The sequence below is a fragment of the Accipiter gentilis genome, chromosome 18, assembly GCF_929443795.1.
Source record: "Accipiter gentilis chromosome 18, bAccGen1.1, whole genome shotgun sequence".
NCBI lineage: Eukaryota > Metazoa > Chordata > Aves > Accipitriformes > Accipitridae > Astur > Astur gentilis.
This window is the reverse complement of record NC_064897.1, coordinates 22,062,538-22,089,386: the sequence shown is the minus strand read 5'-3', so window position 1 is coordinate 22,089,386 and position 26,849 is coordinate 22,062,538. Positions and strand designations below refer to the sequence as shown.

The following is a 26,849-nucleotide window of genomic DNA, read 5'->3' as shown; positions in this document are numbered from 1 at the left end:
CTAAATATGGGAGAGTTAAAAAGTGAGATCATAATTAATGAGCATTGATTTCCTTTGAGAAGAGTTGGTATGGCTTCTAAATTAAGCAACAGCAAGAGAAGCACATGGGTGAGAACTTAAGTTGCATTAACTTCAAATCCCAGGACTGTTCATGTATTTGTGTAGAAAATGAAATGCAAGGCTGAGGAGTGCATCCATTCAAAAGAGGTTCTTAATCTCACATGGACTTACTGCAAGCACCTCTGTGTAGGGATGGACCATCTTCTGGTGAAGACATGGGACAGAGGCACAAAGTTGGGCATTTCAGAGGGACCTTCCCCACTCCTCATTTTCCCCCTTTCTGTGGACTGGGAGGAGAAAGTGACCATTTCCAGGTCACCCTGAGCCCACACACAATCGCACCCCTTCCACAGAGTTTGGAAGAGGCAGCGCAGGGAAAGCTGATTATCAGGCTAAAAATAAAGATCCCAATTTTTGCATAGGAGACAGCTACCAGGCACTAGCCAGCCCCCCATTTTACCTCCTACCGCTACTCCTGCATTGCAGCTCCACCACCAAGCAGTGCAAAGTGAGCACCGTGACTTCTCGTCCCACCCCGGTTTAATCAGTCAAACCCTGCAAACCCACGCATGCCTGGCCTCAAAGTGTGATGCCCAAGGACTCCGACTGCTCGCCCTCACCGCTCTCCTCAGTCAAGTCTGCCCGGTTGGTGCTGGAAGAGGTTGCTCTCTGCAAATTGAGGGGAGCGCGGCTTTATCTTTTGTTAGTCCGCCAGCAAAGAGCCCATGACCTGCAGTAAGGCAGATTAATTTCTGCTAGGAAAATGCAAACCTCTCCTCTCCCCACCACGCCATGAGCAACTAATCGCTTGCATATTTAAACATCCTCGCCTCGCTAAAATTTCGTGATGGAGCCGGTGACAGAGCAAATGTCGGGGCGCATAACCAATGGCATTGTCAGTCGTGATTAATCAGCATCTCTGCCAGGCTGGCGGCCAATTAGAATTTACCATAATAAGGAGGTGACAGCCGGTGTTGCTAAGCGACCGCTGTCTATAGAGCTGGGAGAGCCAGACACATTTAGATGTTACTGTGGATTTCGACAGCGGCATGTCAAAACAACACAAGCGTCTGCCCAGTGGAAAATTTTACAACCCAGGACTGGGCACCGAAGTGAGGCATGGTTCCCTTTCAGAATAAAATACATAAAGGAAGAGTTGGTTTTTTGTTGTGGTTTTTTTTTCCTCCCCTTGAAAGAAGACTTTAACCAGTCAATCATTTATCTGTGTTTAATTAAGAGATATCGTGTCACTGAAATAGGACTTTGTTACCGGGTAATGGGTTCCCATGGCTAAGTAAATGCTGAGACATTTATACAAAATTAGCAGCAGGTCAGCATGGAGACATTTATTTTCAGTCAGAGGTATTTATCTGGCAATGACATTCTGTTCCAGTGACTTATTTTATTATATGAAAGGATTAAAGAATAAAAGGGGGGGGGGGGGAAGGAGATGGTGAAATGAAAATAGACTGACAGCAGTTCCCATGTTAACATGAGAGCTGCTGACTCTGCAAATCACGAAAAGCTATGTTCCAACTGGGAGCAATAACGTTTCCTGTACTTTAGCTTACTCCTAACAGGGTGGGGGGAGGAAGGTGTAAGGGTCCTTTTTGAGTTTGCTACACTATTATGGACAAACTGGCTTATACAAAGAAAGACGGAGGATCATATCTTCAGATGAGCTATTCTTATTTTCACCAGTCTATGAGATGGACCACACCATAAGTACGCTCTACTGCATGTGCTCTTCAGGTCTAAATAAACTGGCACAAAGTAGCAGGTTTTACCTATCCTTAATATGGACCTATAAAAAGTAGATGCCTGCACAAATGAAAACAATTATGTCTTCTAAAGTATGAAAGCAGCACTGTCTACACCTTACCTCTTTCAGTTTAGTATTGCTGAAGGCTGGGGTCAGGAGGCTCCGGACATACTTCCATCTGTCATCACGAAGACAAAGGATGCTGTCAAGCATTGGCTTGGAAATCAAGTTCGGCTTCTAAATCAAAAGAAAACATGATTCAGTTTTAACACAAATGCAACTAGAGCTACTCGAGAATCTGGAACTTGGAAAGATTGGCCATGAATGGAGTTGCACTGTTGTCCCACGATGAGAAAGGTTCGAATCAGTCCCAAACACCAAGCTAAACATGGATGAGGCTGGAGAAAATTTCTCTTTTGCTGCATGCATTTCCTCTTGGGCTTGTAAAAGCCCCGGGCGAGTCCAGTAACTCCTTGCTCAGACTGTTCTGGTTCTGTCGTTCTTGGTGTTCTCCCGCGATTGTCAGTTCTCCTTTGCTGAACCCTGGCTTCTTTCCCCCCTTTCTAAGGTGACTAGCAAGAGGACCTGTCAACACTCCCTCTCCATGTGACATGAGTGCCAACGCACTGCACGCGGGTGTTGGTGGGGGACGCAATTTCTGGTGACAGCTGGTATGTCAGACTGTTACATGCATTTTAAAAGTCTTCAGAAAATATGCTGATTAGAAAGCAAGTCCCAGTCCTTAGTCTGTCTATAAGGAACACTCTCACTAAGAAGTTGTGGCCTGGGACTCCTACAGCTTCAGTAGTTGGTCAAACATAGTAGTTTAAAGCACTGCCCTATGAAGTTCTGTACCAAGATGACTGCTATGGATTTGCTAAATTTTAATCCTCCCCCACCAACTAAGAAATCCCTATCCAGAGAACAGTGATATTCACCAAGGAGTTAAAGGATAAAAAAGATGAAAGAGGAAGCGTGTCAGAAAACAACACAATTACGCCTGGAACAGGCGTCAGGAGATGTCCAACCCCATAGCAGAATCTACTACAACTTATATTATTGCCAGAGGATGTTTCCTAGTTGTTCTTAAAGGCCTCCAACATCGGAGATTCAATAACTTCCCACGCAAACTCTTCCAGTGCTGGAAGTACCATCGCCTTTGCTGGAGCTTATGGTCTTTAGTCTTTGTGCCATCACAGGCATAGAAAACAGGTTATTTTCTCCCTCCTTGCAGCAGCCCATGTGTACAGAAGGCTATTATAACCACTAATCATATTGCTGCCGTCTACCTCAGATAACACCAATTCACTCAATACATACTTATCAATAGTGGGAGTGTTTGTTCAGTCTTGTTGCTGTCTCTTTGCATAGTCTTGTTGTTTTACATCTTTCTCAAGGTATAGTCCCCTGTGACTTGACATGGTACTCGGACAAAGAAGGACTTTTTTTCATGCTTTCTGCAGGCTATATTCCTCTTTATTCACCCCAGAACACTACATACCACAGCATGACAATGTTGACTCCTGTACTGGCTTGTGGTTCCCTGCAACTCAGACTTTTTTTCTGAATAATTACTCCCTAGGAATTTATTCCCCAGCCTTTATCGTTAAAGTTGGTTACTCCTAAGAGTCATATACAGAACATGTCCTTGTTGAACTGTGAGCATTCTTTTTATGATTACTTCTCCAACTGATCAAGACCACTTTGAATTGCAGCCCTTTCTTTCATAGCACCTTTCATCCTTACCAGCTTAGTACCTTATGTATAAATTGTTACCACTCAGTGCCATCATATAACCCATTAACAAAAGTACACAATAGCACTTGCAAAGAAGCCACCTCTGGGATCCTCCCAGCTCATGCTTCCCTTCTGACAGTGGACTCTTCCCAAACACATTTTAAGTCATCTTCAAACAGTATTTCAGGTATTGTACAGCAATGTCCTCCAGACAAACCATCCTAAAATTGGTGGGTGGGGGTGGAAGGTGTACACTTCTGTAGATATCAGGGTGTACAGAGACACTTACTTGCGCATGTGAGATCTTGCACCCAGGCCCCTGCCCACCTGCCCAGGGTAGCAGTGGCAGTACAGTCCCCCATGTTATCAGTAGCAGCAGTAGCCACTTTACTGGAAAAGACCCAAACAAACCGCAGACACTTCGGCCTTCCCAGTGTCATCTGTTGATCCCTTTCACCCTCTAATGTTTTCTTACAGGCTTTCTTTCATTACTAATGTACATGCAAAATGAGTTCTTAACCACCTGTTACAGACCTGGATACTTTAATCTCATTTTGTGCCTCAAGACTTCTGATTCTTTTATCCCTACATGCTATTTTCTTATCCTTGTTCTTGGAAATCTGACCTACTTCCCACCGTAAAAAGCCTTCTTCTCTTCAGGGGCCATGAAGAGCTGACAATTTAGCTACACTGGTCTTCTACTGCACTTCCTTAACTTTCCTCTTTATTGGAAGAGTTTGCACTTAATATCTTTTCTTTAAGGAGCTGCCAGCTCTCCTTAACACCTTTTTCCTTTACACTTGCCAGAATCTTGCTACACTGCATAAGCTTGTAAAATGCAGAAGCCTATTCTATATTGCAAACAGGCTAATGGGATAGTTTTACATTCTCAGCAACACCACCCCGTGTAGTAAACTAATGTCACTGAGCTGACACTACAGACCAGTTTTGAGCAAAGATGAGCTGTTTTCAAGTAGAATAGTACATAGCAGGATATTAAGCTGAGGGAAGAGACTGACTCAGTGTCCTGGTTTCAGCTGGGATAGAGTTAATTTTCTTTCTAGTAGCTGGTATAGTGTTACATTTTGGATTCAGTATGAGAAGAAAGTTGATAACACACTGATGTTTTCAGTTGTTGCTAAGTAGTGTTTAGACTAAGTCAAGGAGTTTTCAGCTTCTCCTGCCCAGCCAGCAAGAAGGCTGGAGGGGCACAAAAATTTGGGAGGGGACACAGCCAGGACAGCTGACCCAAATTGGCCAAAGGGGTATTCCAGACCATGGGACATCATGCTGAGCATATAAAACTGAGGGGAGTTGGCCAGGGGGACAGATCGCTGCTCGGGAACTAACTGGGCATTGGTCAGCGAGTGGTGAGCAATTGCATTGTGCATCACTTGGTTTGTATATTCCAATACCTTTATTATTATTATTTTCATTTATTATTATTATTATTTTCTTCCTTTCTATTCTATTAAACTGTTCTTCTCTCAACCCATGAGTTTTACTTCCCCCCCCCCCAATTCTCTCCCCCATCCCACTGCGGGGGGCGGGGGGCGGAGCGAGCGAGTGGTGCTTAGTTGCTGGCTGGGGTTAAACCACAACACTCAGGTACTCTCATGAGATGACTACTGTAAGATAAAATACGGGCACATTTTTAATGTATACGTAGACTATCCTATTTCAGGCAATAACAAGGATAATTTGGGACAGGCTGTCGAAGCTGAAGTGGTTTGGACTGTTTTCTCTGAGTATCCTCTTTAAATAAATGATCTGTTTTCTAACTTGTCAGGAGGTACCTGTTCTGAGGATCAGAAGTGCAGCCAGAGAGACCATCACTCACTGGAGCGCTGCTTCATTTGTTACAGATATTCAAAGTTGCCGTAGAACCAGAAGAAAGAGGTTCCGGACAACTGGAAATGAGCATCACCCTTGGTGAAAGTACTGTATGCTAGCCTCTGCTCCACAGTTCTTATCTGCTGCTAGGGCTAGGGAAGCTCTTTACACTAAAACTTGACTCAGCTGGTCACCAAATAAGTATTCCTTATATCTTGGGTCTTCAGTTTCAAGCCCTGAGGCCCAGATTGCAGAGCTCCTGAGCACTCACTAATGCCACTGAAATCAACAACAGGGAATGTGCCTTGATCACACAAAATGCATTAGTGCAAGAAATCAGGTCACTGAATGGAGCCTCCAAATTAGCAAACACTCTCAGACCTGTGCTTCAACCACCAGCCTTCACTCCTGATTTAGAGAGTGGAGGTATCACATCACCTCCTCAGAACCGCTAATGATACATTAACATTTCTGAGGCACTCAGAAACTACAGTGAAAGAGCAGAATAACAATTCCCCCAAGGAAATGACCGATTTTGACTTCCAAGCAAGGTTTGAATAGTGTACAAAAGAAAAGGAAAAAAAAAAGGAAAAAAATTATAGGGCAACACTTAGAAAAGTATTTTGCATCCACTCCTAAATTGAAGGCTGCCCGACTTGTGCACTCTATAAGACACATCTCCTCTGGAAGACAAGGCTCCACGTAGATAATAACAGATGTGATATAAATCTGACTGTATTTGCCTTGAAAGCAAAACCCCTTCCTAAAACCAAACATTCTCCTCAAAAATGCTCCTAATTGCATAAAGACTGTATATAGCACATTCACAGAGAGGGGCCCAGTTACTGAACAGAAAGCCTGTTAACTATAATGCTGTAACTACGACACTAACCATAGCGTTGCCTTTTTAGCACTATGGCAGTGATGTTCCCTTAACATATTTTTGGTCTGTATAGTATTATATACATATAAACGCTGCAAGGAAGGAAAGAGAATGTTAGCCATAAATTATTTTACCCTGTCTCTTTAAACCGGGTACACAAAAACATGTTTGTGTTTATTGGAATAGCATCAGCGTGACTGACAGTGTATAGCGGATTTCATTTATCAGGTTTTCCTTATCATTTCTGCAAACACTTTCCTCCTAATTGCATAACCTATGTTACAGGTTCATATAGCAGGAATGAAAATGGATTTGGTATGAGAATGAGCCTGAAGTATCTTAGTGAAAGATGAAGTGTCACCTCTCTCCAAATGGACAAAATACTAGCTGTATCTGAGAATTCTTGAGCCTATAAAAATCACTAAAAAAATTACCATGGGAGGCAGCTGTAATATTTTCAGGGGTGGGGTTTTGGTTTTTAGGCGGGGAAGGAGGTTGCCTTTAAGTCAAATGCAATCAGACTCATATTCCATCTAGCATTATCTAAATACTCAACAACTGCTCTGCACTTCCTTCTCCTGTGTAATCAACCATTTCTGACCGCAGTACAGTAATGCTGCATGAAAACTACTGGCAGCATGGTAATCTGCTGCAGCATACCTGCAAGTGCTACTGAGTTCCCACAATCACAGACATGCCATCAGAAACAACAAAGAAAATTGGAGGGATTTGCTTCCAAACAAATCCCTTAAAACACCAGTGCTTTTAAAACAGAAAACAAAATAATGTTTGCAGATGAGCAGCATCTTTGCAAATGATGCAGAAATTCCCTCCCCATTAAGCTGTTCCTTAGGCTGACCCTTCAGACCCAGTTATTGGCTTGTTTGTCCCTGAGTCAATTTGGCTTGCTCTGTATTACTAAATAATTCAGGCAAGTGACTCTTCTCTGGGTCTGAGGCCAAGGGGTACAGAACACCTCCTGTCCCTGAGGTTAAATCACTTTCCTGAAAAGAACGGCCATCTCCAAACTGCTTATGGCCGTGGTGCATGTTCACCTCCTGATCTGTGCCCAAACCATGCCTGGGGGACAACTAATTGATACAGGACAAAACCATGCTAGGAAGCATGTCAATATGGACATCTGTAGGACCTACTCATGCACTAATGTCCTGTCCCTCTTTTATTCTGGAGTAGCCTTGTGTGATTCATAAATCATTTGCTCCTTTTCTGAGTTTGTCACTAGCAGGCTAGACTGAACCCCTGGCAAGCAGCAATGACTGCCTGGAGCAGGAGGAACGGTAGCAGCACCACAATGTTCTTTCAGAAACCTTCTCTTCTTCCTTTTGGTAGAAAAATGAGGGACGAAGGTTTGCAACCAGCAGAAGAAAGTTAATGCAGCCACGCACTCTTAAAATATCCTGAATAGGTGAATCTTCAAAGAACCTAAAGGGCACTTCTGAAGACCTTTAAAAACATACAAGCTCTGAAACCTGTAATATAAACCATTCACCTCCACAGAACCAGCTGCTAATCTACTCCACGTGCTTTGACAACACAGCAAGAAATGAAACTCTATAAAACAGGATCCCAGAAACTTTGTTATCTTAAACTTAGACTTAATCATAGCCTAGTGCTAACAAAACCAATCAAAAGAGATTTACTTCTGCTGGAGCCAACCCTCCACACTGAAAGCTTCATGAGATTCAAACAAGGAACTAAGCTCTAGAGCACCCAAAACCCCAAATCCTAGCAGTAACCCCCTCCAACACTAGTTCTGGCATTAGTCATACCTAGCAAACACCATTTGCCTTCATGTAAGTCCGCAGCTTTCTTCTAGCTCTGCAGGCTTTGCAGGATCTAGCTTTAACTGGAATCCCATGCCCACGCTCCCCTGAACTCTAGCCCTAGTCTCAACCCTACAGCCCATGCTAACGAGAGCCATTTGCTCCTCTCACCTCCAGCTTTTCCTCTGTACCTATGGATATTGCAGTATCCAGGGTTAAGTCTAGCTCTGGGTACCCTCCACCCTTTTCCCTCTTTGGGGAAATATTGGGGGTAGGTTCCCAATGAGAGGGGTCGTCCTTCTCCCAGCCCTCGTGCATGCCATGCCGTATCTGTGATAGCTCTAGGGGGAATGGGTCCAGGCTTTCTCTCCCTGGGTGAGCTCCAGAAGTGAGGAACAGGCACCAGCACTGGTACATCAGTGGGTTAATTTGTTCATCTTATTTTCAAAGAGGGTTGCTGTCCTTCTCTTGCTAAAAATGCACTTGTGATTAGGTATTGCCATCCTGCTTAAGAAATTGCATTTTTAAATTGAATTTAATGAAATGAAATTTAATGAAAAACCAGAGAGAAAGCCTGTAGCACGAAGACAAGACTCTATCCCCATACCTTGGACAGGAATTATTTGTAAAATCTTTTCATGAGATTACTTGTTCAACCCCACTTGATTGACAGGTCATCACCACCAGTTCAGCCAGCAGGTGGAACCAGTAAGCCCATGAACTGCTCATACGGTATTTCACCCAGCCAGGGGCAGTGGCATGACACTTACAGTGACACTTACATGACACTTACTTACATGACCTATTAAAAAAAATAACAGACCCCCCACCCCGCCCCCCCGAGATATCTCCAGGAATACATCTTACCAAGCCTGCAGTAAGTGGATCATGAAAGTGGAAAGGCAGAGGATACCTCCATATACTAGTTTTAAAAATTCCCTGTTGGTACACTGATACAGTACACTCCTTCAAACGTGCTTGGTGTTTTGTAAGAGGAAAAGTCATGCTCAGCTCTCCCAGCATTCATGACATTCAAAGACACATCGTGTAGTGGCTTCTGGTTGAACCAGGAGAGCACTGTTTTGCATGTTTTTAAAATGAAAACAGAGTTCGTTTATGTCACATACCCTGTAGTTCATTATCATTTCCATCTAGCAGGTTCTTGCTTACACAGATGTTATAGCCACATCTCTTCAAAATGTGTATCACTTTTCTCTTCACAAATCATCATCATATTGGAGCAAGACTCAACTCCTCACCCAAAGATCACAGCCTTCACGGAGGGCAAAGGACTTACATTGCCCACTGAGTGCCGTGCCCCGGTGCGGGAGACCACTGGGTCCCTCCCACCCCTCTGCTCTGCCTGTGATGGGCCTCCTGCCCATATAACACCAGAGGTGATTGCCACCCACAGGTGTTGTCTCTCCCAAAGTAGGCTTGCTTTTCATTTGCCTTTCCAAAACTCCATATCCAAATCCTCAGATGCCATATACCCCACACTGCTGCTCCCAGGTGACTGAAGTCAGTCCTTCCTTGCGCATGAAAACTATGTGCACAGAAATGTCTTCACAAACACCTTCCCAAAAACCTTCCCAGATCATCATTACCCTGCTGATAGTCCATTACACTTTTTTCCCCTCTATAAAAGTCCATTTAAAACAAGTCTGATTTTAATATCTGATTTAGGAGGTGTTCTTATGGCTGCAGAACGAAAAAGAAAATCACCAAACTAACTCTAAAAAGCTTATGTTGCTTTGCAATTTCATAAAAGTGTCTAGTAAAAGTTTTTAGCTTAATTTGAAACCAACATGCTTGCGGAGAAGGGGAGAAAATATCCATGCGTTATCTATTTCATTAAGCTTTTAAGTTCTCCTTGGTCATTAACACACTTCAGAAGAGTGTTACAAGGTAGAATTGGTTTCAGTGATTACAGCAATTGTCTTCTACTCTACTGTATAGATCAGACTATACAAAAAGGCATCTCCAAGCACATTCTTTTGTTGTCAAGTCAGGATCTTCAGCAACTGACTAATGGCTACTCTTCATCATTACTCATTGGAAAAATGGCACAGCCAACACCAGCTTACAAGTAAATACTGGCTCTTTTTCCTCTCTGTGGCAAGCAGCCTGGAAACATCTGTTCTTGTCTTCGCAAACATTCTCTTAAGTCATGGTTTTGTCAATAGAAACCAAAGCGAGTCATTGCAATGAGGTAAATATAACCATTCATAAATGCTAAAATAAACACATATGGCCTCCTGCAGTCTGACCCAGACTGATGCAAGTCACACATCATTCCATTTGTTGGTGTAAGCAAGATCAAAATAAAGTCCGCACCTTCATCAGTTTGCATATGGCGGCCAGTTTGCATATTTGGGGTCAAAACAATCAAACCAAAGAAAAAAGTATTTACTGTTAATTAATTAGGAGTTTTGGTATTATAAGCAAATTCAGGTTGCACTAGAGAACCTGTGCTCTATACGCAGTTTCTGCTGTGCTGAGAAGCAGTTTTTAAACAAAATGTTTAAATCTATTTTCCAGTTGACGTAACTGGACTTTTTAATGTTGGATAAATTAATAAGACTATTAAAAGCCTCTCTGTTTATGCACACTTTTCCTAGAGGAAAGGTTGAGGACCAGAAGGTTCCTTTTACAGATTGGAAGGAGAATTTGGAGAAAAACGGTCCCCCATAACTTTTGCTACAGATATATTCCCATGCTTTGAATCATTGGCATGCATAGGAATGGCAGGCAGTGTCCGTAAGAACTTGGGCTAGATCTTTCCATTACGCAAGAACATCATATTCCATAATTTGCTCATTCAGAGACATCCCTGCAGCACCCTTGGAGATTCTGGAGAATACCAAGATTGTAAGTACTATCCAGCTTCCCACTGTCTGTCCTCTAGGCTTCTAACCACTGTCATAATCCTGACCCAAATGCCTGACCCTAGATGCCTCAGAAGAGGATTAAACAAAGCTGAGCAAGTTGTCCAAGCTGCTGTGACAGCAATGCAGGAAGTCTCACACCTCCCCAGGGCCTCGCCACCTCCATTCTCATGGATATCATAACACAATGCGCTCCAAAAAAGAGGCCACTACAGCTGTGATCAGGGATTACTCCCCTTCTTTCAACTGAAAAGCGAAGGAAGTCATGGTGGTAACTCGCTTTCATACCATCACTGAGGGAACCAAACTCACACACGGGAAAAAAAGCTGTGATTCCTTCCTGTGCATAAGGATGGGAAGAAAAGTAAGGAAACAAGAATAATGAAGAAGGAAAGAACTATCACAGCAGGAGTACAGGCTAGGAGAAGGTGCAGGGAGGGATAGTCCTAAACCCTCCTGTCCTTTCCAGGGAATACTTAGAAGTGAACTGAGACTGGACTTAGATCATTCGTTTCTCTTGTGCAAAGGGCTTCAGTCCCAGTTCTTCTCCAAGGTCTGTTTATATAAAACTATCATTAGATAAAGACACATGAGTAATATTTAGTAGTAGTATCTGAAACCTTGGCCTCCCTGATCCAGATGACTGCCCTATCAGGCTGCAGATATTCACTATCTTCTCTATCATGAATGCCAAGTACTGCATGGAATGTGGAGTAGCTTCAACACATAAGGCTGCAAGTGCACCTTCCCCAAGAATCACCTACAGGTTGCTAGGTAAGGCACTTCCAGGAGAGATGAGATGAGCACCTTGGAACGATTTCCAGCAGAAAAATGCAAGAAAACCTTTCTCTTGCACTGTGGGTAGCCTCCCTTGTCATTGGGGACTGTACTGGAGAGGCAGAGTTCCACCACCTTCTCTTGTGACTCGAAGGAACATGTTTGCCGCTGCTACATTTTCTACACTTTCTTCAGAGCCTGAACCACCAGCCAGTTTCAAAAGGTACCTGTGAGGTCTTGAAACATCATATTCAAAGGTCTCCTAGGGTGGACACAAAGCAGGTCTCAAAACTTCTAAGCACCCTGGCACCAAAGTGCTTCTGACCATGCTTAGAAAAAGAATTGCAGTTGCCCGAGAAACCCTGGTGTTGAAATCATCAGCTCCAAGGGACTCAAGGCACTCCCAAGCACTAGGTATGGCTGAGCAAGAGTTTTTAATCTGTATTTTCAAATTAAGGGCTTTAAATGGGGGTTAAATGCTTCGGACTTTCTGAGTTTTAGCAGAGGCAAGCTAGCCAGGTGAAGGGGAGGCTTACCAATGGCTTAGTTTAAAAATATTACTTGTATGCAAAACTTTTCTTCAGAGCAGAGTATATATAAAAAATGCCACTTTTTCATGTATTTCATATTTTACTGAAAATTTTAGTTTGACCTCTTTCACTCAGATGTTGTAATATAGAAATAAAATTATAAACAGGCCAGTCTAGCTTAAAATCTCAAAGCACTGAGAAACACAAAAAGTAAACAAGTGAGTAAGTAGTAAACTATGACCAAAAGCTGAGAGTCTTTTCAAAGGGTTTCTATCAGTCTTCCAAGTTCCCATGTAGCACCTAAAAGTTGTTGCCTAATGTCCTAATTTCCTGTGTGACAACATCCTGATATACAAAATATACTTCAAACTGTCATATATCTAATTTGAAACAGAACACTTGGAATCAGTACTTCAGACCAATGATCTCCAATACATGCAAAAAAACTTCAAGGAAAAAGTATTTCACCTTTTTTCCCCCAATGCCAAAATGAAAATTTGAAAACGTCAACCAAAGCAAAGAAAAGCTTGCTTGTGAAGACTCCTCATGGTTTTAAAAAATACAAATGGGTTCAAGATGCTATTTAAATCAAACTACTGGAAGAAAATGCTATTAAAAATTAGAAACATGGATGCAACCTCCAGCTCAGGAAGTCAGCCATGGACAGTCAGATGTTAGGGGGCTATTCCATAGGAAATACCACTCTGCACTTGCCCTGTTCTTCCGCTCTTTCTCTAAGCATCTGCTGCTAGTCAGAGACAGAGCATTCCCTGGCCAAGTAAGTCTCTTTTTATGTCAGTTTTCTTCTGAAAAGTTGTTCAGAAAGAAAACTCCAGGTCAGCTGTAATGGCAGCATGACAAGCTGTCAACAAATCACATTTGCAATATCCGCTTAACTGAAGAATTTGAATTCCCTGCCTGCTACTTCACAATTGTTTCTAATTACATTAAGTGTATATTTACACATCAGGGAAAAAAACAAACATTGTGTATTAAGATCTCCACATCTATCTGTCAAAACACTAATGCATTTTCCTGATAGTAGTAGCTGCTTTCGTTCCTCATTTATTTGTCCCTCAAGAAGAGCTAGGCTATAAAACTTTGTAAGCAGTTGCATAGCACACTTTCAGGATTTTATCTTCCAAGATTTCATATTTGTGGTTATTTGTCTGGTTTCAATCAAGTAAAAAAAAAAAAAAATTAAAAAATCCTAATTTATCAAAGCATGTCAAAACATGCTTATATGAAATAGCATTTGTTCATTTGACTCTCACAAATTAATTTGAGCACATCGAGAATTAAGTGTTTGTCATAAAATAATTTCAACAATAATAAAGTCCTATTGCGTACAGATAATATTACAGGACTTATCATGAGTTCCCTGGAGCTTGCAATTTCAGTAAAACAGCCTCACTTCCCAAACAACCTGTAACTAGACTGTTCCTCACATCACTCTTATTTGATTTCTTCAAGGAGAGCAGCTAAAATGCTCCTCTGAGTATCAGCAAGTACCTCGTTCAAAATAAATTAACAGTAGCAGCTACTTTTGCATTCTCAAACATATTAGGCTTGTAATAGCAAGCAGTGCAGATTATGAAGCGTAAAGCACATCACCATATCTTGTCATCTTAGGAGTTCTAGGATAAGATAAAATTTAAAAACAACCAAAAACCCCGCAGATTGGAGCCCACGCCCCAGAGCTCGCCGATCCCTTTCTTGCAAAACAGGCCTCCTTCAGGTGACACAGCATTTTGGAGGGCCTGTTTCACCACCCCATTGCTTCAGTTTTACTACGCCGTCACCACGACCTGAAACTAGAGGGATGGGTCAGATCCTGAATCCTCCCTCCTTATATTGCCCCAAAATCCAGTGCTAGCATTTCAGGCGTAGACAAGCTGGAAGCTCAGCAAATGCACAGTAGGACAGAGCAGTATTTGGGAATTAGATTCTCTTTTAGCAAGTGCCCAGGGAAGGAGCATGTGCCAGCCATGAGAATGAAACACCCGCAACCTTTCACTGAGTATTAACCCCACCACCGCCAGGCGCACACGGAGAGCCAATAGGGAACTAGTAGAGGCTGCCATAGTCCTGCCTGCTGGGACTTCCCACGTGAAGGAGAAAAGAGGCCTCACTCTCTAGAAGACCATACATCAGTGACACTGCCAGGCTGCACCCATACTCGGCACACGCATCGCGCTTGATCGCACGCACCTATGTTTTTGCAAGTTATCAGTGTCTGCACTTCCAAGCCCAGATTTACTGGTGGGTGGGAGAGGAGGAAAGGAAGGGGTTGTAGTTTCCAACCATCAGTGCTGGCCAGTGCAGCACACGCTCCCACATCACAAGAACTCATTTTGCATCTGCACAGCTGCATCTCCCACATCTGAGGTCCATGCTGAACCCACCCCCAGCATCCAACAGCCTGAAAAATAAATGGGATCTTGAAGGTGCAAAAATAATCCTCTGCAACATGTCTAAAACGCTGCTGAAATTTTTACTTAGTATAAATCTTAACACTGGGACCAGCCTAAGTTCTTACAGACAAAACTGACTGTGCACTGCCAATATAATATGAGAACTACCGCAAGCGCCAAGGGAACAGCTGAAAAAAGTGAGGAAATGAGAGCTGCCCCACTAACTTGACCGCTGGGGAGGGAAAAACCAAGGCTGCACCATCCAGCAGCCGGGGCATCCAGAGAATGTCTAATGTGACGTGGTGAAACACCAATTAGGGAGGCGGCATTTCCTCTAAAAACTCAAATCAAACATTAAACAAAATAAAACCAGAGCTGGTTAGAGAAACTTAAAGCAAGCCGCATGGTTGAGAGAAACTGGAAATACTGCAAAATCAATTTGTTTTTCCAGGCTTTCTGGAAGAAAAAAATGGAGAAAAGTTCCAACAAAATACCTTGTTACATATGTTTTTGGAACAAAATAACTTTACTTTGCAAATTGAAACAACTTTGACTTTACATTAAAAGCTGTAACTGAAACAAAATATTCTAATCATCTTTTCATTTTTTATTTCAGCTTTTGACTCTTCAAAATCAGCCACATCATGAAACTTCTATCTTCCACACATTTCCTCACCAAATCTCAGAAAACATTAAGCACCGTGTAAGGTATATATTTTTTTCTAATTTTTGATGCTGGCAATATACCATGCTATCTATTCCTACTGCAGTCAATTATGATTATATTATGGGGAAATAAACAGAGCAAAATAAAGCATTAAAAAGGTTTGAAAATCCTAGTCGGAATGCAGTCTTTGTATCCTAAAGATAGGCAAAAATGGGTCCAATTCTTTCATTATGTTATCCTATACTATTTTTTCCCACAGAATCTCTATTTGGTTTTGCAAATGTAACATTTATAAAGAACATGTCCTGAAAGGTCTTAGTATTACATATAAAAAAAAAAAATCTTTCATGTGAAATGAATCAGTCACAAACCCAGGATTCTCAACCTTTAGACATAAAGCTCACATGACAACTTGTAGAAGTTAGTGATCTGTAGAGCCCTGTCATCAGAGAGCAATACTAGCAAGTGAGTTTCCTTGTTCTTTAATAATTTTTGTTGAGCCTGTGTTTACTGAGATTCTTCAGGGGCTTATAAACTTAAGCGGTTTGGTCAGATTTTCAAAGTGGTTTTTATATCCAGCCCTTACACTAGAGGGAACAAAGCCAAAGTCAAAGAAAAAGACTCTGGGTTTATTTTTCCCCACAACTGATAAATAACCTTATCTTTTCCCTAGGCTGCTTCTCCAAAATAGCGAGACCATTTTGACTGAAAAATTCTAAATGGAAAATATTCATTGAAGCAGTTCAAGTTTGATAATCTACTGAAAGGTAAACATCGTAATGGAAGACATTGGGCAACTTTAATTACAGATATCACCATTGCCTCTGCTACAATACTGCTTCTTTGGAACTGACGAAATACCAGTGTAGTCCTGATGACACTAAAACGTGAAAGGTCAACGACTGGTTAAACTGGAATGTTTCTGAGCCATTGTTAAATTATTCAGAATTATTTTAGGAAAGCTGCATAAAAAGTGCAAGAGTGCAGTTTTAGCTTCATCTAAATGCGCATACTGAAAATGGAAAAGGAAATGGGGAAACTGTCCTTTGCAATTGCCTTGAAAAGGGAAAAAAAAGAGTATCTTGTGTATCTTCAACTTACAATTAATCTAGCAGAGAACAACAGTGCAAGATAGTTCTTGTTTTTACTACTTATTTCCCCAAACCCTTTTCTGCAAGAGCAAGCGTGAAAGGAAAAGAAGAAGAATGGGACATTATTTGAGTAAAGAATGTAGTTATTTTAGTTTCTGTTGCTTAACACAAGTGAGAGGAGACTGGCAGGAGTAAATAATTAACAATGATCTACAATCCTTTTCTTTTGCTGCAGGATAGCTGTTTCCTAATCCCTGTATATATCTGCTGCTGTTTATGGGTCTGTGGGGCTAAATGGACCCTCTTCTAGCCATCACCGAGCCTTCAGAAACAGGTGAATCGACACGAAAGTGAGCAGCAGCCAGGTGTGCTCAAAGTAGGGAGCACTCGTTACGCTGGAGAGTTGGGAGCAAGTCACACAGTGTGAAGACTTGACTTTTACACCCCTCCTCCTCTTTCCTGTTTTAAGTGTGGTGAATTTAACGCTGACAAAAAGTCAGCAGCACTGGCAAGTTCGCTGCAACCTTCCTTGGTTGCGGTCAGGAGCACTGCGTGCACAGCACAGCGCTCCCCCAGCACCTGCGTAACGCGCTGCAGCGTGTCCCCTTCCTATGGCTCCAATCGGCCAACTATTTGCTGTCAACTATTTACAACAAATGGTGCCAAGATATGTGGTTGCTATATAAACAAAGAAGAATTCTCTCTAGAGACTAAAATAAGACCTGCCGACTCATTTTTCACTTATGATCCCTAAGATTTACAGCTGTAACACACTGTCAGCGGGAAGGAGCGCATCATCTCTAAACATCCTTTCCCATGGAGGTTTTACTCTTGCAGAATGAACATTACATTGCGTATGATTGCAAGCAAAAAACCAGGATGGCAAAAATTTTTGCTTAGAGCAAACCTACTGGAGTTAATTGCTAGGTAATTTTGTAAAGATCACAAGAGAACTTTCCAGGCTCTGGTCAGAGAACCACTACAAAAACAGCTGCATCAATTTAAGATGCTACTACCCCATCAGCTGTTCACCACCCCCATCTATTGGAGATTACCACCATTGAAATGGAGCTGGTGGAGAGCCCTTGTGAGCACTCATCACCTGCTTCAGTGCCAAGTCAGCCTGCATAGTTTTGAAAAAGTCTGCATTGATACATAAACTAAGATGGATTAGCTTCTGAGCTGAACCAGATGAGGTATGTTCACATGATCCATTTTGTAGGCCTTGCTGTGGGAATGGTAAGTCAAGCTAGGACATCTTAACAAAAGGTTTTTAGCATTGTGCTAGATAAGAATATTATCATTATCTCAAAAAAAGGGGGGCGGGGGGACTTTCATATGTTTGGATACAATCCAGGTAAATGGATTAAACTATCTGAATGAATGAGTAAAGAGAGAACTATTCCCACTACTTTTGAGATGACAATACTACTTTTAGAATACTTAAAATGAAGAGCAGAGGCTTTCAGGGATTAGTATAATAATGCCCATGTGTATCACGTTAACTCTCACTGGAGACGAATTAACTTCACCTGCACACACACAAGTCCCCAAATATAACTTCTATCACATTCAAAACAAAAAGCTCATCCATGGAAAAAGTCACCTGCTTGCATAATAGTTAATAGAAAGGATTCAAAAGTGGTGGGTGGAAACCGATTTGTAGCCAATGGAGCCACTGGGAGAAACGATGCCCAGATGCAACCTCTGGCACTGGAAGTCACCACAGCACTGGTTGCTGGAGGCAGGGCAGATAAGCCAGAAGGAAGGTTACTGCCACTGTCTGTCTTGCTGTTATGCTTGTCTTTTGACTTCTGCTGCTGACCACTTTGAAAGAGGACACTCAGCAAGGCTACACAGATCTTAGGCACGATACGCGACAACCGTTCAAACTATTGCCATGTCACATCTGCTCCAATGCTCAGTGCTGAACTTCTAGGCTTCTGGGTAGGTACATGGAAATCACTTCTCTGTGCTGTGAAACATCACTTGTATAGACCTGACTGGGTTCTTCTATCATCAGATATTTCAAGAGGACTTTTTGTTCATGAGCAGGTGAGTTATCTCCGAATGTGGATGAAGACATGACAACAAAGCAAAGTACTGGATCTGAACTCTGATTGCTCAAGTATGTAAAAAGGCCAACTTGAATATTGGGATCTGAGACTATCAATTCTGGAACAAGTGACAAACTAATTACTCTTCTCCTAACAAAAGCAGACTGGGAAAGGCAGGAATTGAAGGACACAATGCTCTACTATATATCAAGAACAGGGAAAAGGGACAAAACTGTAAACAAAACAACCAATCTGCTACTGATAACAGTTTTAGAAGTCAGAAATGAGGGACTGTTGAAAACCCGTGCTATTAGACTGAATAAGCTTCAGAAATAATATCCCCACAGCATATGCCCAAAGAAGTAGGAAAAGTTGAACTTCCCTTTAAAAAACAACAAATCGACAGAAATCAAAAGGTCAGGACCAGCAGCGACCAGCATGAACTGCATCTCCACTCCTCATGTATCACACTTACTCATAACACAGTCAGCTAAGGACAGGATTAGATAAGGAAGCATTACTGTATTTAAACAGGAAAAAATATTTATCAGCCTTAAGATTTCACGTATTTTATCCAGCAATAAAATGTGTTCTTTAAATAAGGAACAGAGCCCTGGGAATAGATAGTCCTTTCCTGTCTATAAGCGTTGTTTGTCTTTAGCTTTGCAGTATAAAAAGAGTAGTGCTGCAAAACCAGTAAATAAATAGCCAATGTAAGTTTGATGAAAGATTGGCTCAGAAGACTGCTTTTGGCCTGAATAGAAAGATATGCTTTCATCCTGTTTTGACTACACTCATACGTTTACCTAACATAATTGGATGTAGTTAATATTGCAGGAGCCTTCAAGCAGCGCACATTTCCCTCATTAGTGGGTTTAAAGCCTTAATGATATCTCCTGTGCTGCAGAAAAGCCTAACGTAGGCTTTAAAAGTGATTGGCAAGTTTCAACAGGAGAAAAACTGGGGGAAGGGAAGGCAAAACCTAATAAAACTCTGATCTTGATTTCATCAGTCGTTTAGAAAAGGAAATTTTGCAGAACAATAGAAAAAAAAGAAAAAAAAGGTGAGGATAAACAAGCCAAAAAAGATAATTTCAAAAGTTGGTCTTAAAGTAACTCAAAGAAACATCTGAAATAAACAGGGAGCAAGTAGAAAGACAGAATGTCCCTTTACATACCTGCAACACACTAAGACACATACCTACTTAGTCCTACACAAACTCCTACTGACATAAACAAGTGCATACGCACAGAGTATTGTCAAATCAGCATCTTCCTACACCTGCAGCAAAAGTACCTTTTTGTAGTTTCATTATGCAGCATTTCCCCCCCTCCCTTAAAGTCTCAATAGAGTTGGCAGGGAAGACTTGCATCTAAGAAACAGAATGCCACAATATACCATTAACTAAGTACATGCAAAGGGTTTGGGTTTTTGTTGTTTGTTTGTTTTGTTTTTGTTATTGACTAATTTTGACCATTTTCCAGGAACAGAAATTTCACAGGCTGGTTTAGTTTCAAAAGAAGAGTAATTATGTACAGCTGTATTCAGTATTTCTTAACTGCCTTGAACAATCAGTGAAAGGGAGATTTGCACACATTATCAGCCACTATCATTAGTGCTGTAAAGTACGTAATCCATCTGGTGTTCTGCTGTCTACCTAGGAGCAGGTATTGAACCAATGATGGCTGCAGTATAATAGCATAAAGAAAGAGCATTAAAAATGAACAAAACAACACAGCAACCCTAGTCATTTCTCGATACCAGATTGTCCTTGTGTTTGTGTTCCCCCATGGTTTTGCAAACCATTTTTATACATATAGGCGTGGAGAGTGGAGAATTAAAAATGTAAATTTCATCAACATGCGGTTTTGCAGTCTTCACAGGGGAAGAGGTAGCAGGATACCATGGTGATGGCAGCACTGCAGCCCATTAATAAACCAGAGAAAGACTCAGGGATAGATTCAAATACTCAGACCCATGCTGAAAAATAACTCACTTCATAATAAATCCTGTAAAAGATAAGATGACTGCACATCTCAACATCAGCCGTGGTCTCAACCTACTGATTCATCATGTCTTGATGGGGGGCGAGGGAAGAGGAAACTTGTTTTTAAGCTTTCTACCCTCCTTATAGTCAATTGCATTGCTTTTATGTTGGCAAAGTTTATGGTCCATAGCATCTGAAAAGAAACAACCCATGTCTGCAAAAGAGAAAAGGTGGAAAGTTTTTATTCCTGTATTCCATCTGTGTGTAACCCATCTGTTTCCACCATCGCCACTAGCCCTTCATACAGGAGGGATCAGCTGGTTTTATTTGCTATCCTACCTGGAAATGTGACAAATATTAGTGTTTGCTTACTCAGAAATTCATAAATCTTAAGCAAACTCACATGACCTACCTGGACAACAATATATTAGCCAGTTCAAATAGCAGCCTCGCAAGAAGCATGGCTTTCTCCAAGCCCAACTACGGTCTGACCACTACTGCTGGGTATATGCTGACCTCTTGCAGGAGAGCTCTCTCCAGCCACAACAACACAGCAAACTTTCCTCAAACAGCAAACCATCTATGTAACCACCCAAAGAAAATAAAATGTCTGTTAGAGGTTCCCTTCCAGACCATGCTTAAATTAATTGGACTTAACTACAGTCAGTGTTTTTAGATTGCTTGCTTGTAAGCCATCCTGTGGCACTCCAAACCGTCACTATCGATAACTTCCTAACCCTTCAGAAACTCACCTTTATCAAATACTTAAATGTGTGGGAAGAGACCACGTGAGAGACAGAAAAAGAAAGGCTCCTATTTAAGGGAACCACCCCATTGTGGACAGACTATTAATAAACATGCTTAGGTAAATACACACTCACGGCCCACTGAATTAAATGAGACATAAGAATGTGCATAGAAGTAAGTAAATGCTAACATCTTTTTAGCAACAGTAGTCAGCAGAGGCACATGCCAGGTGTTCAAGGTAGGTACAAATGAGCTTTCCCACCTTGCAGGACAGAGATTTCACTTGGCTTCCTGTTCTGAATTAGAATTACAAATAAAAATGACAAATTTAAGAGAAGATAATCCTCAAAATACATTCAACTGAATCTGTTCATATTAACTTTAATAATTCAGGTTTTTTTAAATCCTTCAAAATACTTTAAAGTAATTTTTTAATACTTCAAAATATTTTTAAATACTTCAAAGTTACTCAAAAGGGCAAAAAAAGAGCTTTTCAATAAAACTTTTTCCTCTACATTTCTGAAGCTGCTTTTAAGAACAAATAAACAAACCAACCTCCCACCGCAACTATTCGAATTAACAGATAAACCAAATCCCAACCCTTTGCCATCAGTTCTAAAGCACTAACATTCACTAACGATAATGTTCAGCTGGAAATTCCCAACATACTCTTACATTTGTTAAGGTGACAAAGCACTTCCTAAATGATTTGCCCTTGTGAACACAGGAATTCTGTAGCAAAGCCAAAAACTGAGCTCAGAGCTTCTAAATCCCAACCTACAGCCCTAATCACAAAACCAGACTTCATCTCACTGGGATTCAGAGGATCAGGTGGTTCCCAGAACATGGTCTACTAATATGTCAAGTCTTTCTTTAGGCCAACGGAAGCCAAAGTCTGATTAATTTTACAGTCAATAGCAGTGATCATTTGACAACATTAGTTTTGTGCTATTAGCTGCAGCATATGGGGAATAAGGGGCAATTTGTTGTGCATGCATAAAAAGACATAGACAGTCTGAAAGAAATGACCCTCTCAATATTTATTATTTTAATTTTAAAGTGTCTGTTGCAAGCATATGCACTGCTACTTTAAAACATTTAAACAGAACTGGACTTAATTGCTAGGAAAAATTAACCAGCAAGCTCTGAAAGCAAAAAGAGCAAAGAAAAAAGAAATCCAGAATTAAAAGCTATTTTACCAGGTAAAGAAGAAGGCAAAATAGTCACATACACATTGACCAAGCTAGAAAGATATCCTGGTGTGTCTAGAAGACAGCCATGGAGGCACACTGGGGAAAGAAAGCAGATACATCATTCTGGTTGTTGAGCCTAGGAGCTCCTGCTCCGGCACAGCCCAGCGAGAACCATCAGGTCAAAACAAGGATAAAAGCTGTTGCTCGGCTCCCTGGCAGAGACTGGCACTGGAAAATATCTCAGGCATTTGGGCTCACATGGTTGTACAACAGCACCCACAAATATGCAGTCACACAAATTAATATTAAACAGTTAAATGCTATACAGCCAAACACATTCCCTACTAGCATAATTCCCTTTCTATAATGATGCTGTACCAGCCAAGATTTCAAATAAAGTATGATCTAGCAAATGTAGAAAACTGCTAGGCAAAAAAGTAATTCTTAATAAATTCACTGCTTGGACACCTTTTCACTTATCCTTGTAAGGCACAGAATGATATTTGGAAGCAGTGAATATTCTCAGCTCAATGAGACTGAGCCTTATTGTACATGTGGCAGGATCAATGCTTACTTGAATTTGTCCTACAAAAGGAGGGAGGAGAGAACATCGCAGCTCTGTATGACAAAGAACTGGATGTTCAAGGCATGGCCTGCCACCAGGTGTGATGGCTTTGCTGCATCAGGAACTGAAATGTCACCACAGCATGTAAAGAGAAGCACATTTTGTGAAGTTTCCACAATCAGATATGGCACAATCGATGTCTGGAAGGCTCTAGTGAGGACTAGAGATTCAGCATCTCTTCAAATCACAGAGAGACCCCGAATCAAATATGTGTGCATCTGTATGCATCCATAAAAATGTACAAATATGCATGCATGCACACATGCGGGTCTAACAACTAATTCTGAGACGTATCCAGAAGCGTTATGCTGGTCAACTTCCATGTCCTGTGTGAACCCAGCAAAAAACAAGATGAAGGAATGGGAAAATGAAGAAACATACCTAAAAAGACTGAGGCAGTGAACAAACTTAAAAGCACATTCCTTCCCTCTGCTGCCACAAAAATGTGCTTGTTTTTAAAACTAAATATCACAATCAAATTATTAGCACATACTGGAACATCACTTGTGTACTAAACCATCCCACTGAACAGTCATTTTAAAGGGTGGAAAAATTAAGATCTTGATATATATTTCACAATTTTTTCTCATTTGTTTGAATAATTTTCCAAATATTGACTTACCTGCTGTCATACTGTGTGTCACTAGTGCTTTAAACCACATGCCCATGCAAAGGTGAGCCTCCAACAAAGCACATTCATCATCAGTTTACAAACTCAGTTCATCCCACTTTGCAACAACAATTTGGAAACAAACTAAGAACTTCACATGAAAGGATGATGATGACAGCATTGACACAACCAGAAATAATCCTAGGATGTTTGATTTGAAGAAAAGAAACATTTCTAAACCAAACAACCAAGGGTACAGGGTCAAGACAGCATGTATACACATCTTTTGGCAATAGTACACAACTCTTCATTCTTTAACAATTTTTATATGACGTCTCCAGATGAATATGCTAGTGGGTTGATTTTTCAAAACAAAACCCGTATTTGTGAGAGAGGGACTGAAGAAACAGCCCAGCCCATAAGCTGGATGAGACTATGGGTTTGGATACACAACTGAGTTACCACTGTTTACCGAATGACGGCATGTCAGCAGGGCTGCTGCGTACAGGCAATGCCTGTACTCTAAAAACCAAGGCAGGATGCATCAAGTAAGAACTTGCACAAGACACGCAAGCGACCCTTTGCTTGCAAAAGGCCAACAACGCATGCACACTCACACACGGAGAGTCAGTTCCTGAGGCACCACTCGGCTGTTTGAAGCCAGCTGTGCATCCCAGCCCTGCTCTGGAGATGCATAATCGCTATCAGTTTGTGTGTGGTCATCGGAAGTTAATAGAAGTATGCTGATTTATGCTGCCTGAGGGCCTGACCCAAAATTCACAGAATTACAGGATGGTTGAGGTTGGAAGGGACCTCTGGAGGGCATCTTGTATCAAATTTGGATAGACCTTTTGAGAGAGCAATATACACAGACACTTTTCTTGCCAGTACTGCGACCCCTCATAAAGGACCAGAAAGAACAGCCCATACGGGGGTATGACAGCCATCCTGGACCACAGCTGAACAAGATGCAGAAAATAGGCTTCTTCCTATTTGGTGGCTGTATTTTATTTGTTTAATGCCACAGGTAAGCCTGAAACTCTACAGATTTAGCAAAATAAAGAGGAGGCCAACAGCTTAGTGTAACAGGCAAATTCTACATGTGAAAAGAATAATCATGTCCCACACAGATGAACTAGAAGAGGGGGAAGGGGAAGGACAGACAAGCAAAAAGAAAAAAAGCTCGGACATCTCGCTTTTCCTTCAAGAGGGATACAAGGAATTTGTATTGCCATGTTATATCAAATTCCTCACTACTTTTTTGTTCTTACTTTTACTACTTCATTATTATTTGTCTTTAATCCATTGTTACTTTTTCCACTGTAACAACAAAGTTCCTGATGAGAAAACAGTGATGTCTTCTTACAGCTATTGGAATTGGTGTAGACTTTTATATTTAATTTTTATATTTAAAAACATCACCCTCTTCCAGCTGGTTGGCATGCAGATTTAAGGATTTGGTCTGGATCAACTACGAGTTTCCATTTGTGATAGCCACATGAATCCTGGCAGAGCACTGACTCCAGCAGCCTGGCAAACCTTGACTAGCCAGTACTTAACTTTGCCTCAGGGCTCACTGATCCACATTTTTAGCAAATAGTTTGGCCTACAACTTCTGCGTAATTTAAATTACATACCAGGTAATCTCTCTCTTCACATCGCTCCATCTTAACATTCTGCTCCTACATTTTTAAAGGCACACTGTAATGATTCTCAAGTACTAATTCAAAAAGAGATTTTCAATGCTGAAATTAAAAACAATCTGAAAACAGATTATGTATCGTTATCAAGCCTGGCAGAATGCAACAAACATTGTAAACCTATCTCGCTCACAACACAGCAATGCAGCTAAAAATGGTCTTAGCGTTCTTAAAAGAAAACTTCTATTCAAGAGACAACTTACCATAGTTGTGAGAAAAAGGTATCATTTACTGCAGCACAGCCCTGCCTAGAATGCTGGCTGAGGTTTCCATGGTTAACCTAAATTAAAATCAATTCCATATTTTTTGGCAGAAGGTCTATAAGCTAATTTTCATCTTTTCTTCAACTATAATTAAAAACATAGGGAAAAGGCTTCATATACTTCAAGTTTGAAGGTACATTATGGTAGACATTTTTGTTTTTAAATGGCTACCATGCTCACTTTAATCAAGTCAAAATTAAGTGGGAAAGTAGAATGTCATTATTGCCTGTGATTATACAGTTAACAATAAATATACCCCATGCCTACAGGGGAATAACACCCTGCATGCTAGACTTGGTTGCTTGTTCTAAAAGGAAGTGAACCTTAATGCAGATTTGATTTGCAGTTAACATACACTTCTGTCACAAGAATTACAGATGAGTAACTCAGAAACAACAGAAGATGCCAAGGGAACCTAGAAGGCTTTTTACAGCAATATTCAAAAGATATTCATAGTAAAGATGTGAAATGTGTAATATCAAAGGGAAACATAATTGCAAAAAATGAACAGGAGTTTGGCTTCTGATCACATGCAAAATCTACTTTGTCCAGGTAACGAGTGAGAGGATAGGTTCAATGTGTGAGAAGTTTACCAGAGGTCCAGGTCTCTCTGGATGTGGAGACAGGACACAAGATGCTTCCAAAAAAGTCCTCTCAGCAAATTAAAACCACCCCGATTCCATAAAGGTCTTCTGATGACTTTGCAGCAAGAAGCCAGCAAGTGCACAATCCCAGATTAAGGTCTTTCTTCTTATGAGTACTCAGAGGCATGACAACACATTATAGACAGCTTTTCATTAAAGCCCGGAGTTCACTGAATCATTATCTTAGCCTCTTCTGTCTATCAGGTACATCCACTGTTTGCAACCCTTCACAAGTTCAACGTCCCATTGTCTCTTACTCTAATGTATAAGTATTTTAAGATTAATTGAAAGATCAGCAAAATAAACATGGAATATAAACTTTTTCTACACTTAGCTTTTAGAATTAGTCCTGCACATCCTGCAACTTAGTGACGCTTTGTTAACATGTGATTGCTACGCTGCTACAGAGTATGGTGAATAATCTCTCTCTGTGGAATTCTGGGTTAGATTTCACATTTCACCTCTGGTGGACGAAGTACAAACCTTGATTTTGGAAATGCACTGGCAGGGGGGAAGCACGGTGGATTTTTCCCAAGGCCTGTTCAAACCCACCAGTCTCACTCCCTTTCCCATCCTTCTCACCCTTAAACACTGACA

At 41.2% G+C, this 26,849-nt stretch overlaps 1 protein-coding gene across 7 annotated transcripts in view; it reads right to left on the bottom strand.

The window, feature by feature from the left end:
- Window positions 1–26,849, bottom strand: part of TBXAS1 (thromboxane A synthase 1) — a 237,317-nt gene that overhangs the window by 101,920 nt on the left and 108,548 nt on the right. For all 7 annotated transcript variants that reach the window (XR_007508752.1, XM_049822403.1, XM_049822397.1 and 4 more), the window contains one exon: window positions 1,943–2,059. Coding sequence is in view for 6 of the 7 variants with exons in the window: in XM_049822403.1 (XP_049678360.1) it covers window positions 1,943–2,059 (117 nt within the window). In the remaining variant the exon portion in view is untranslated. The remainder of the gene's footprint in view (window positions 1–1,942; window positions 2,060–26,849) is intronic.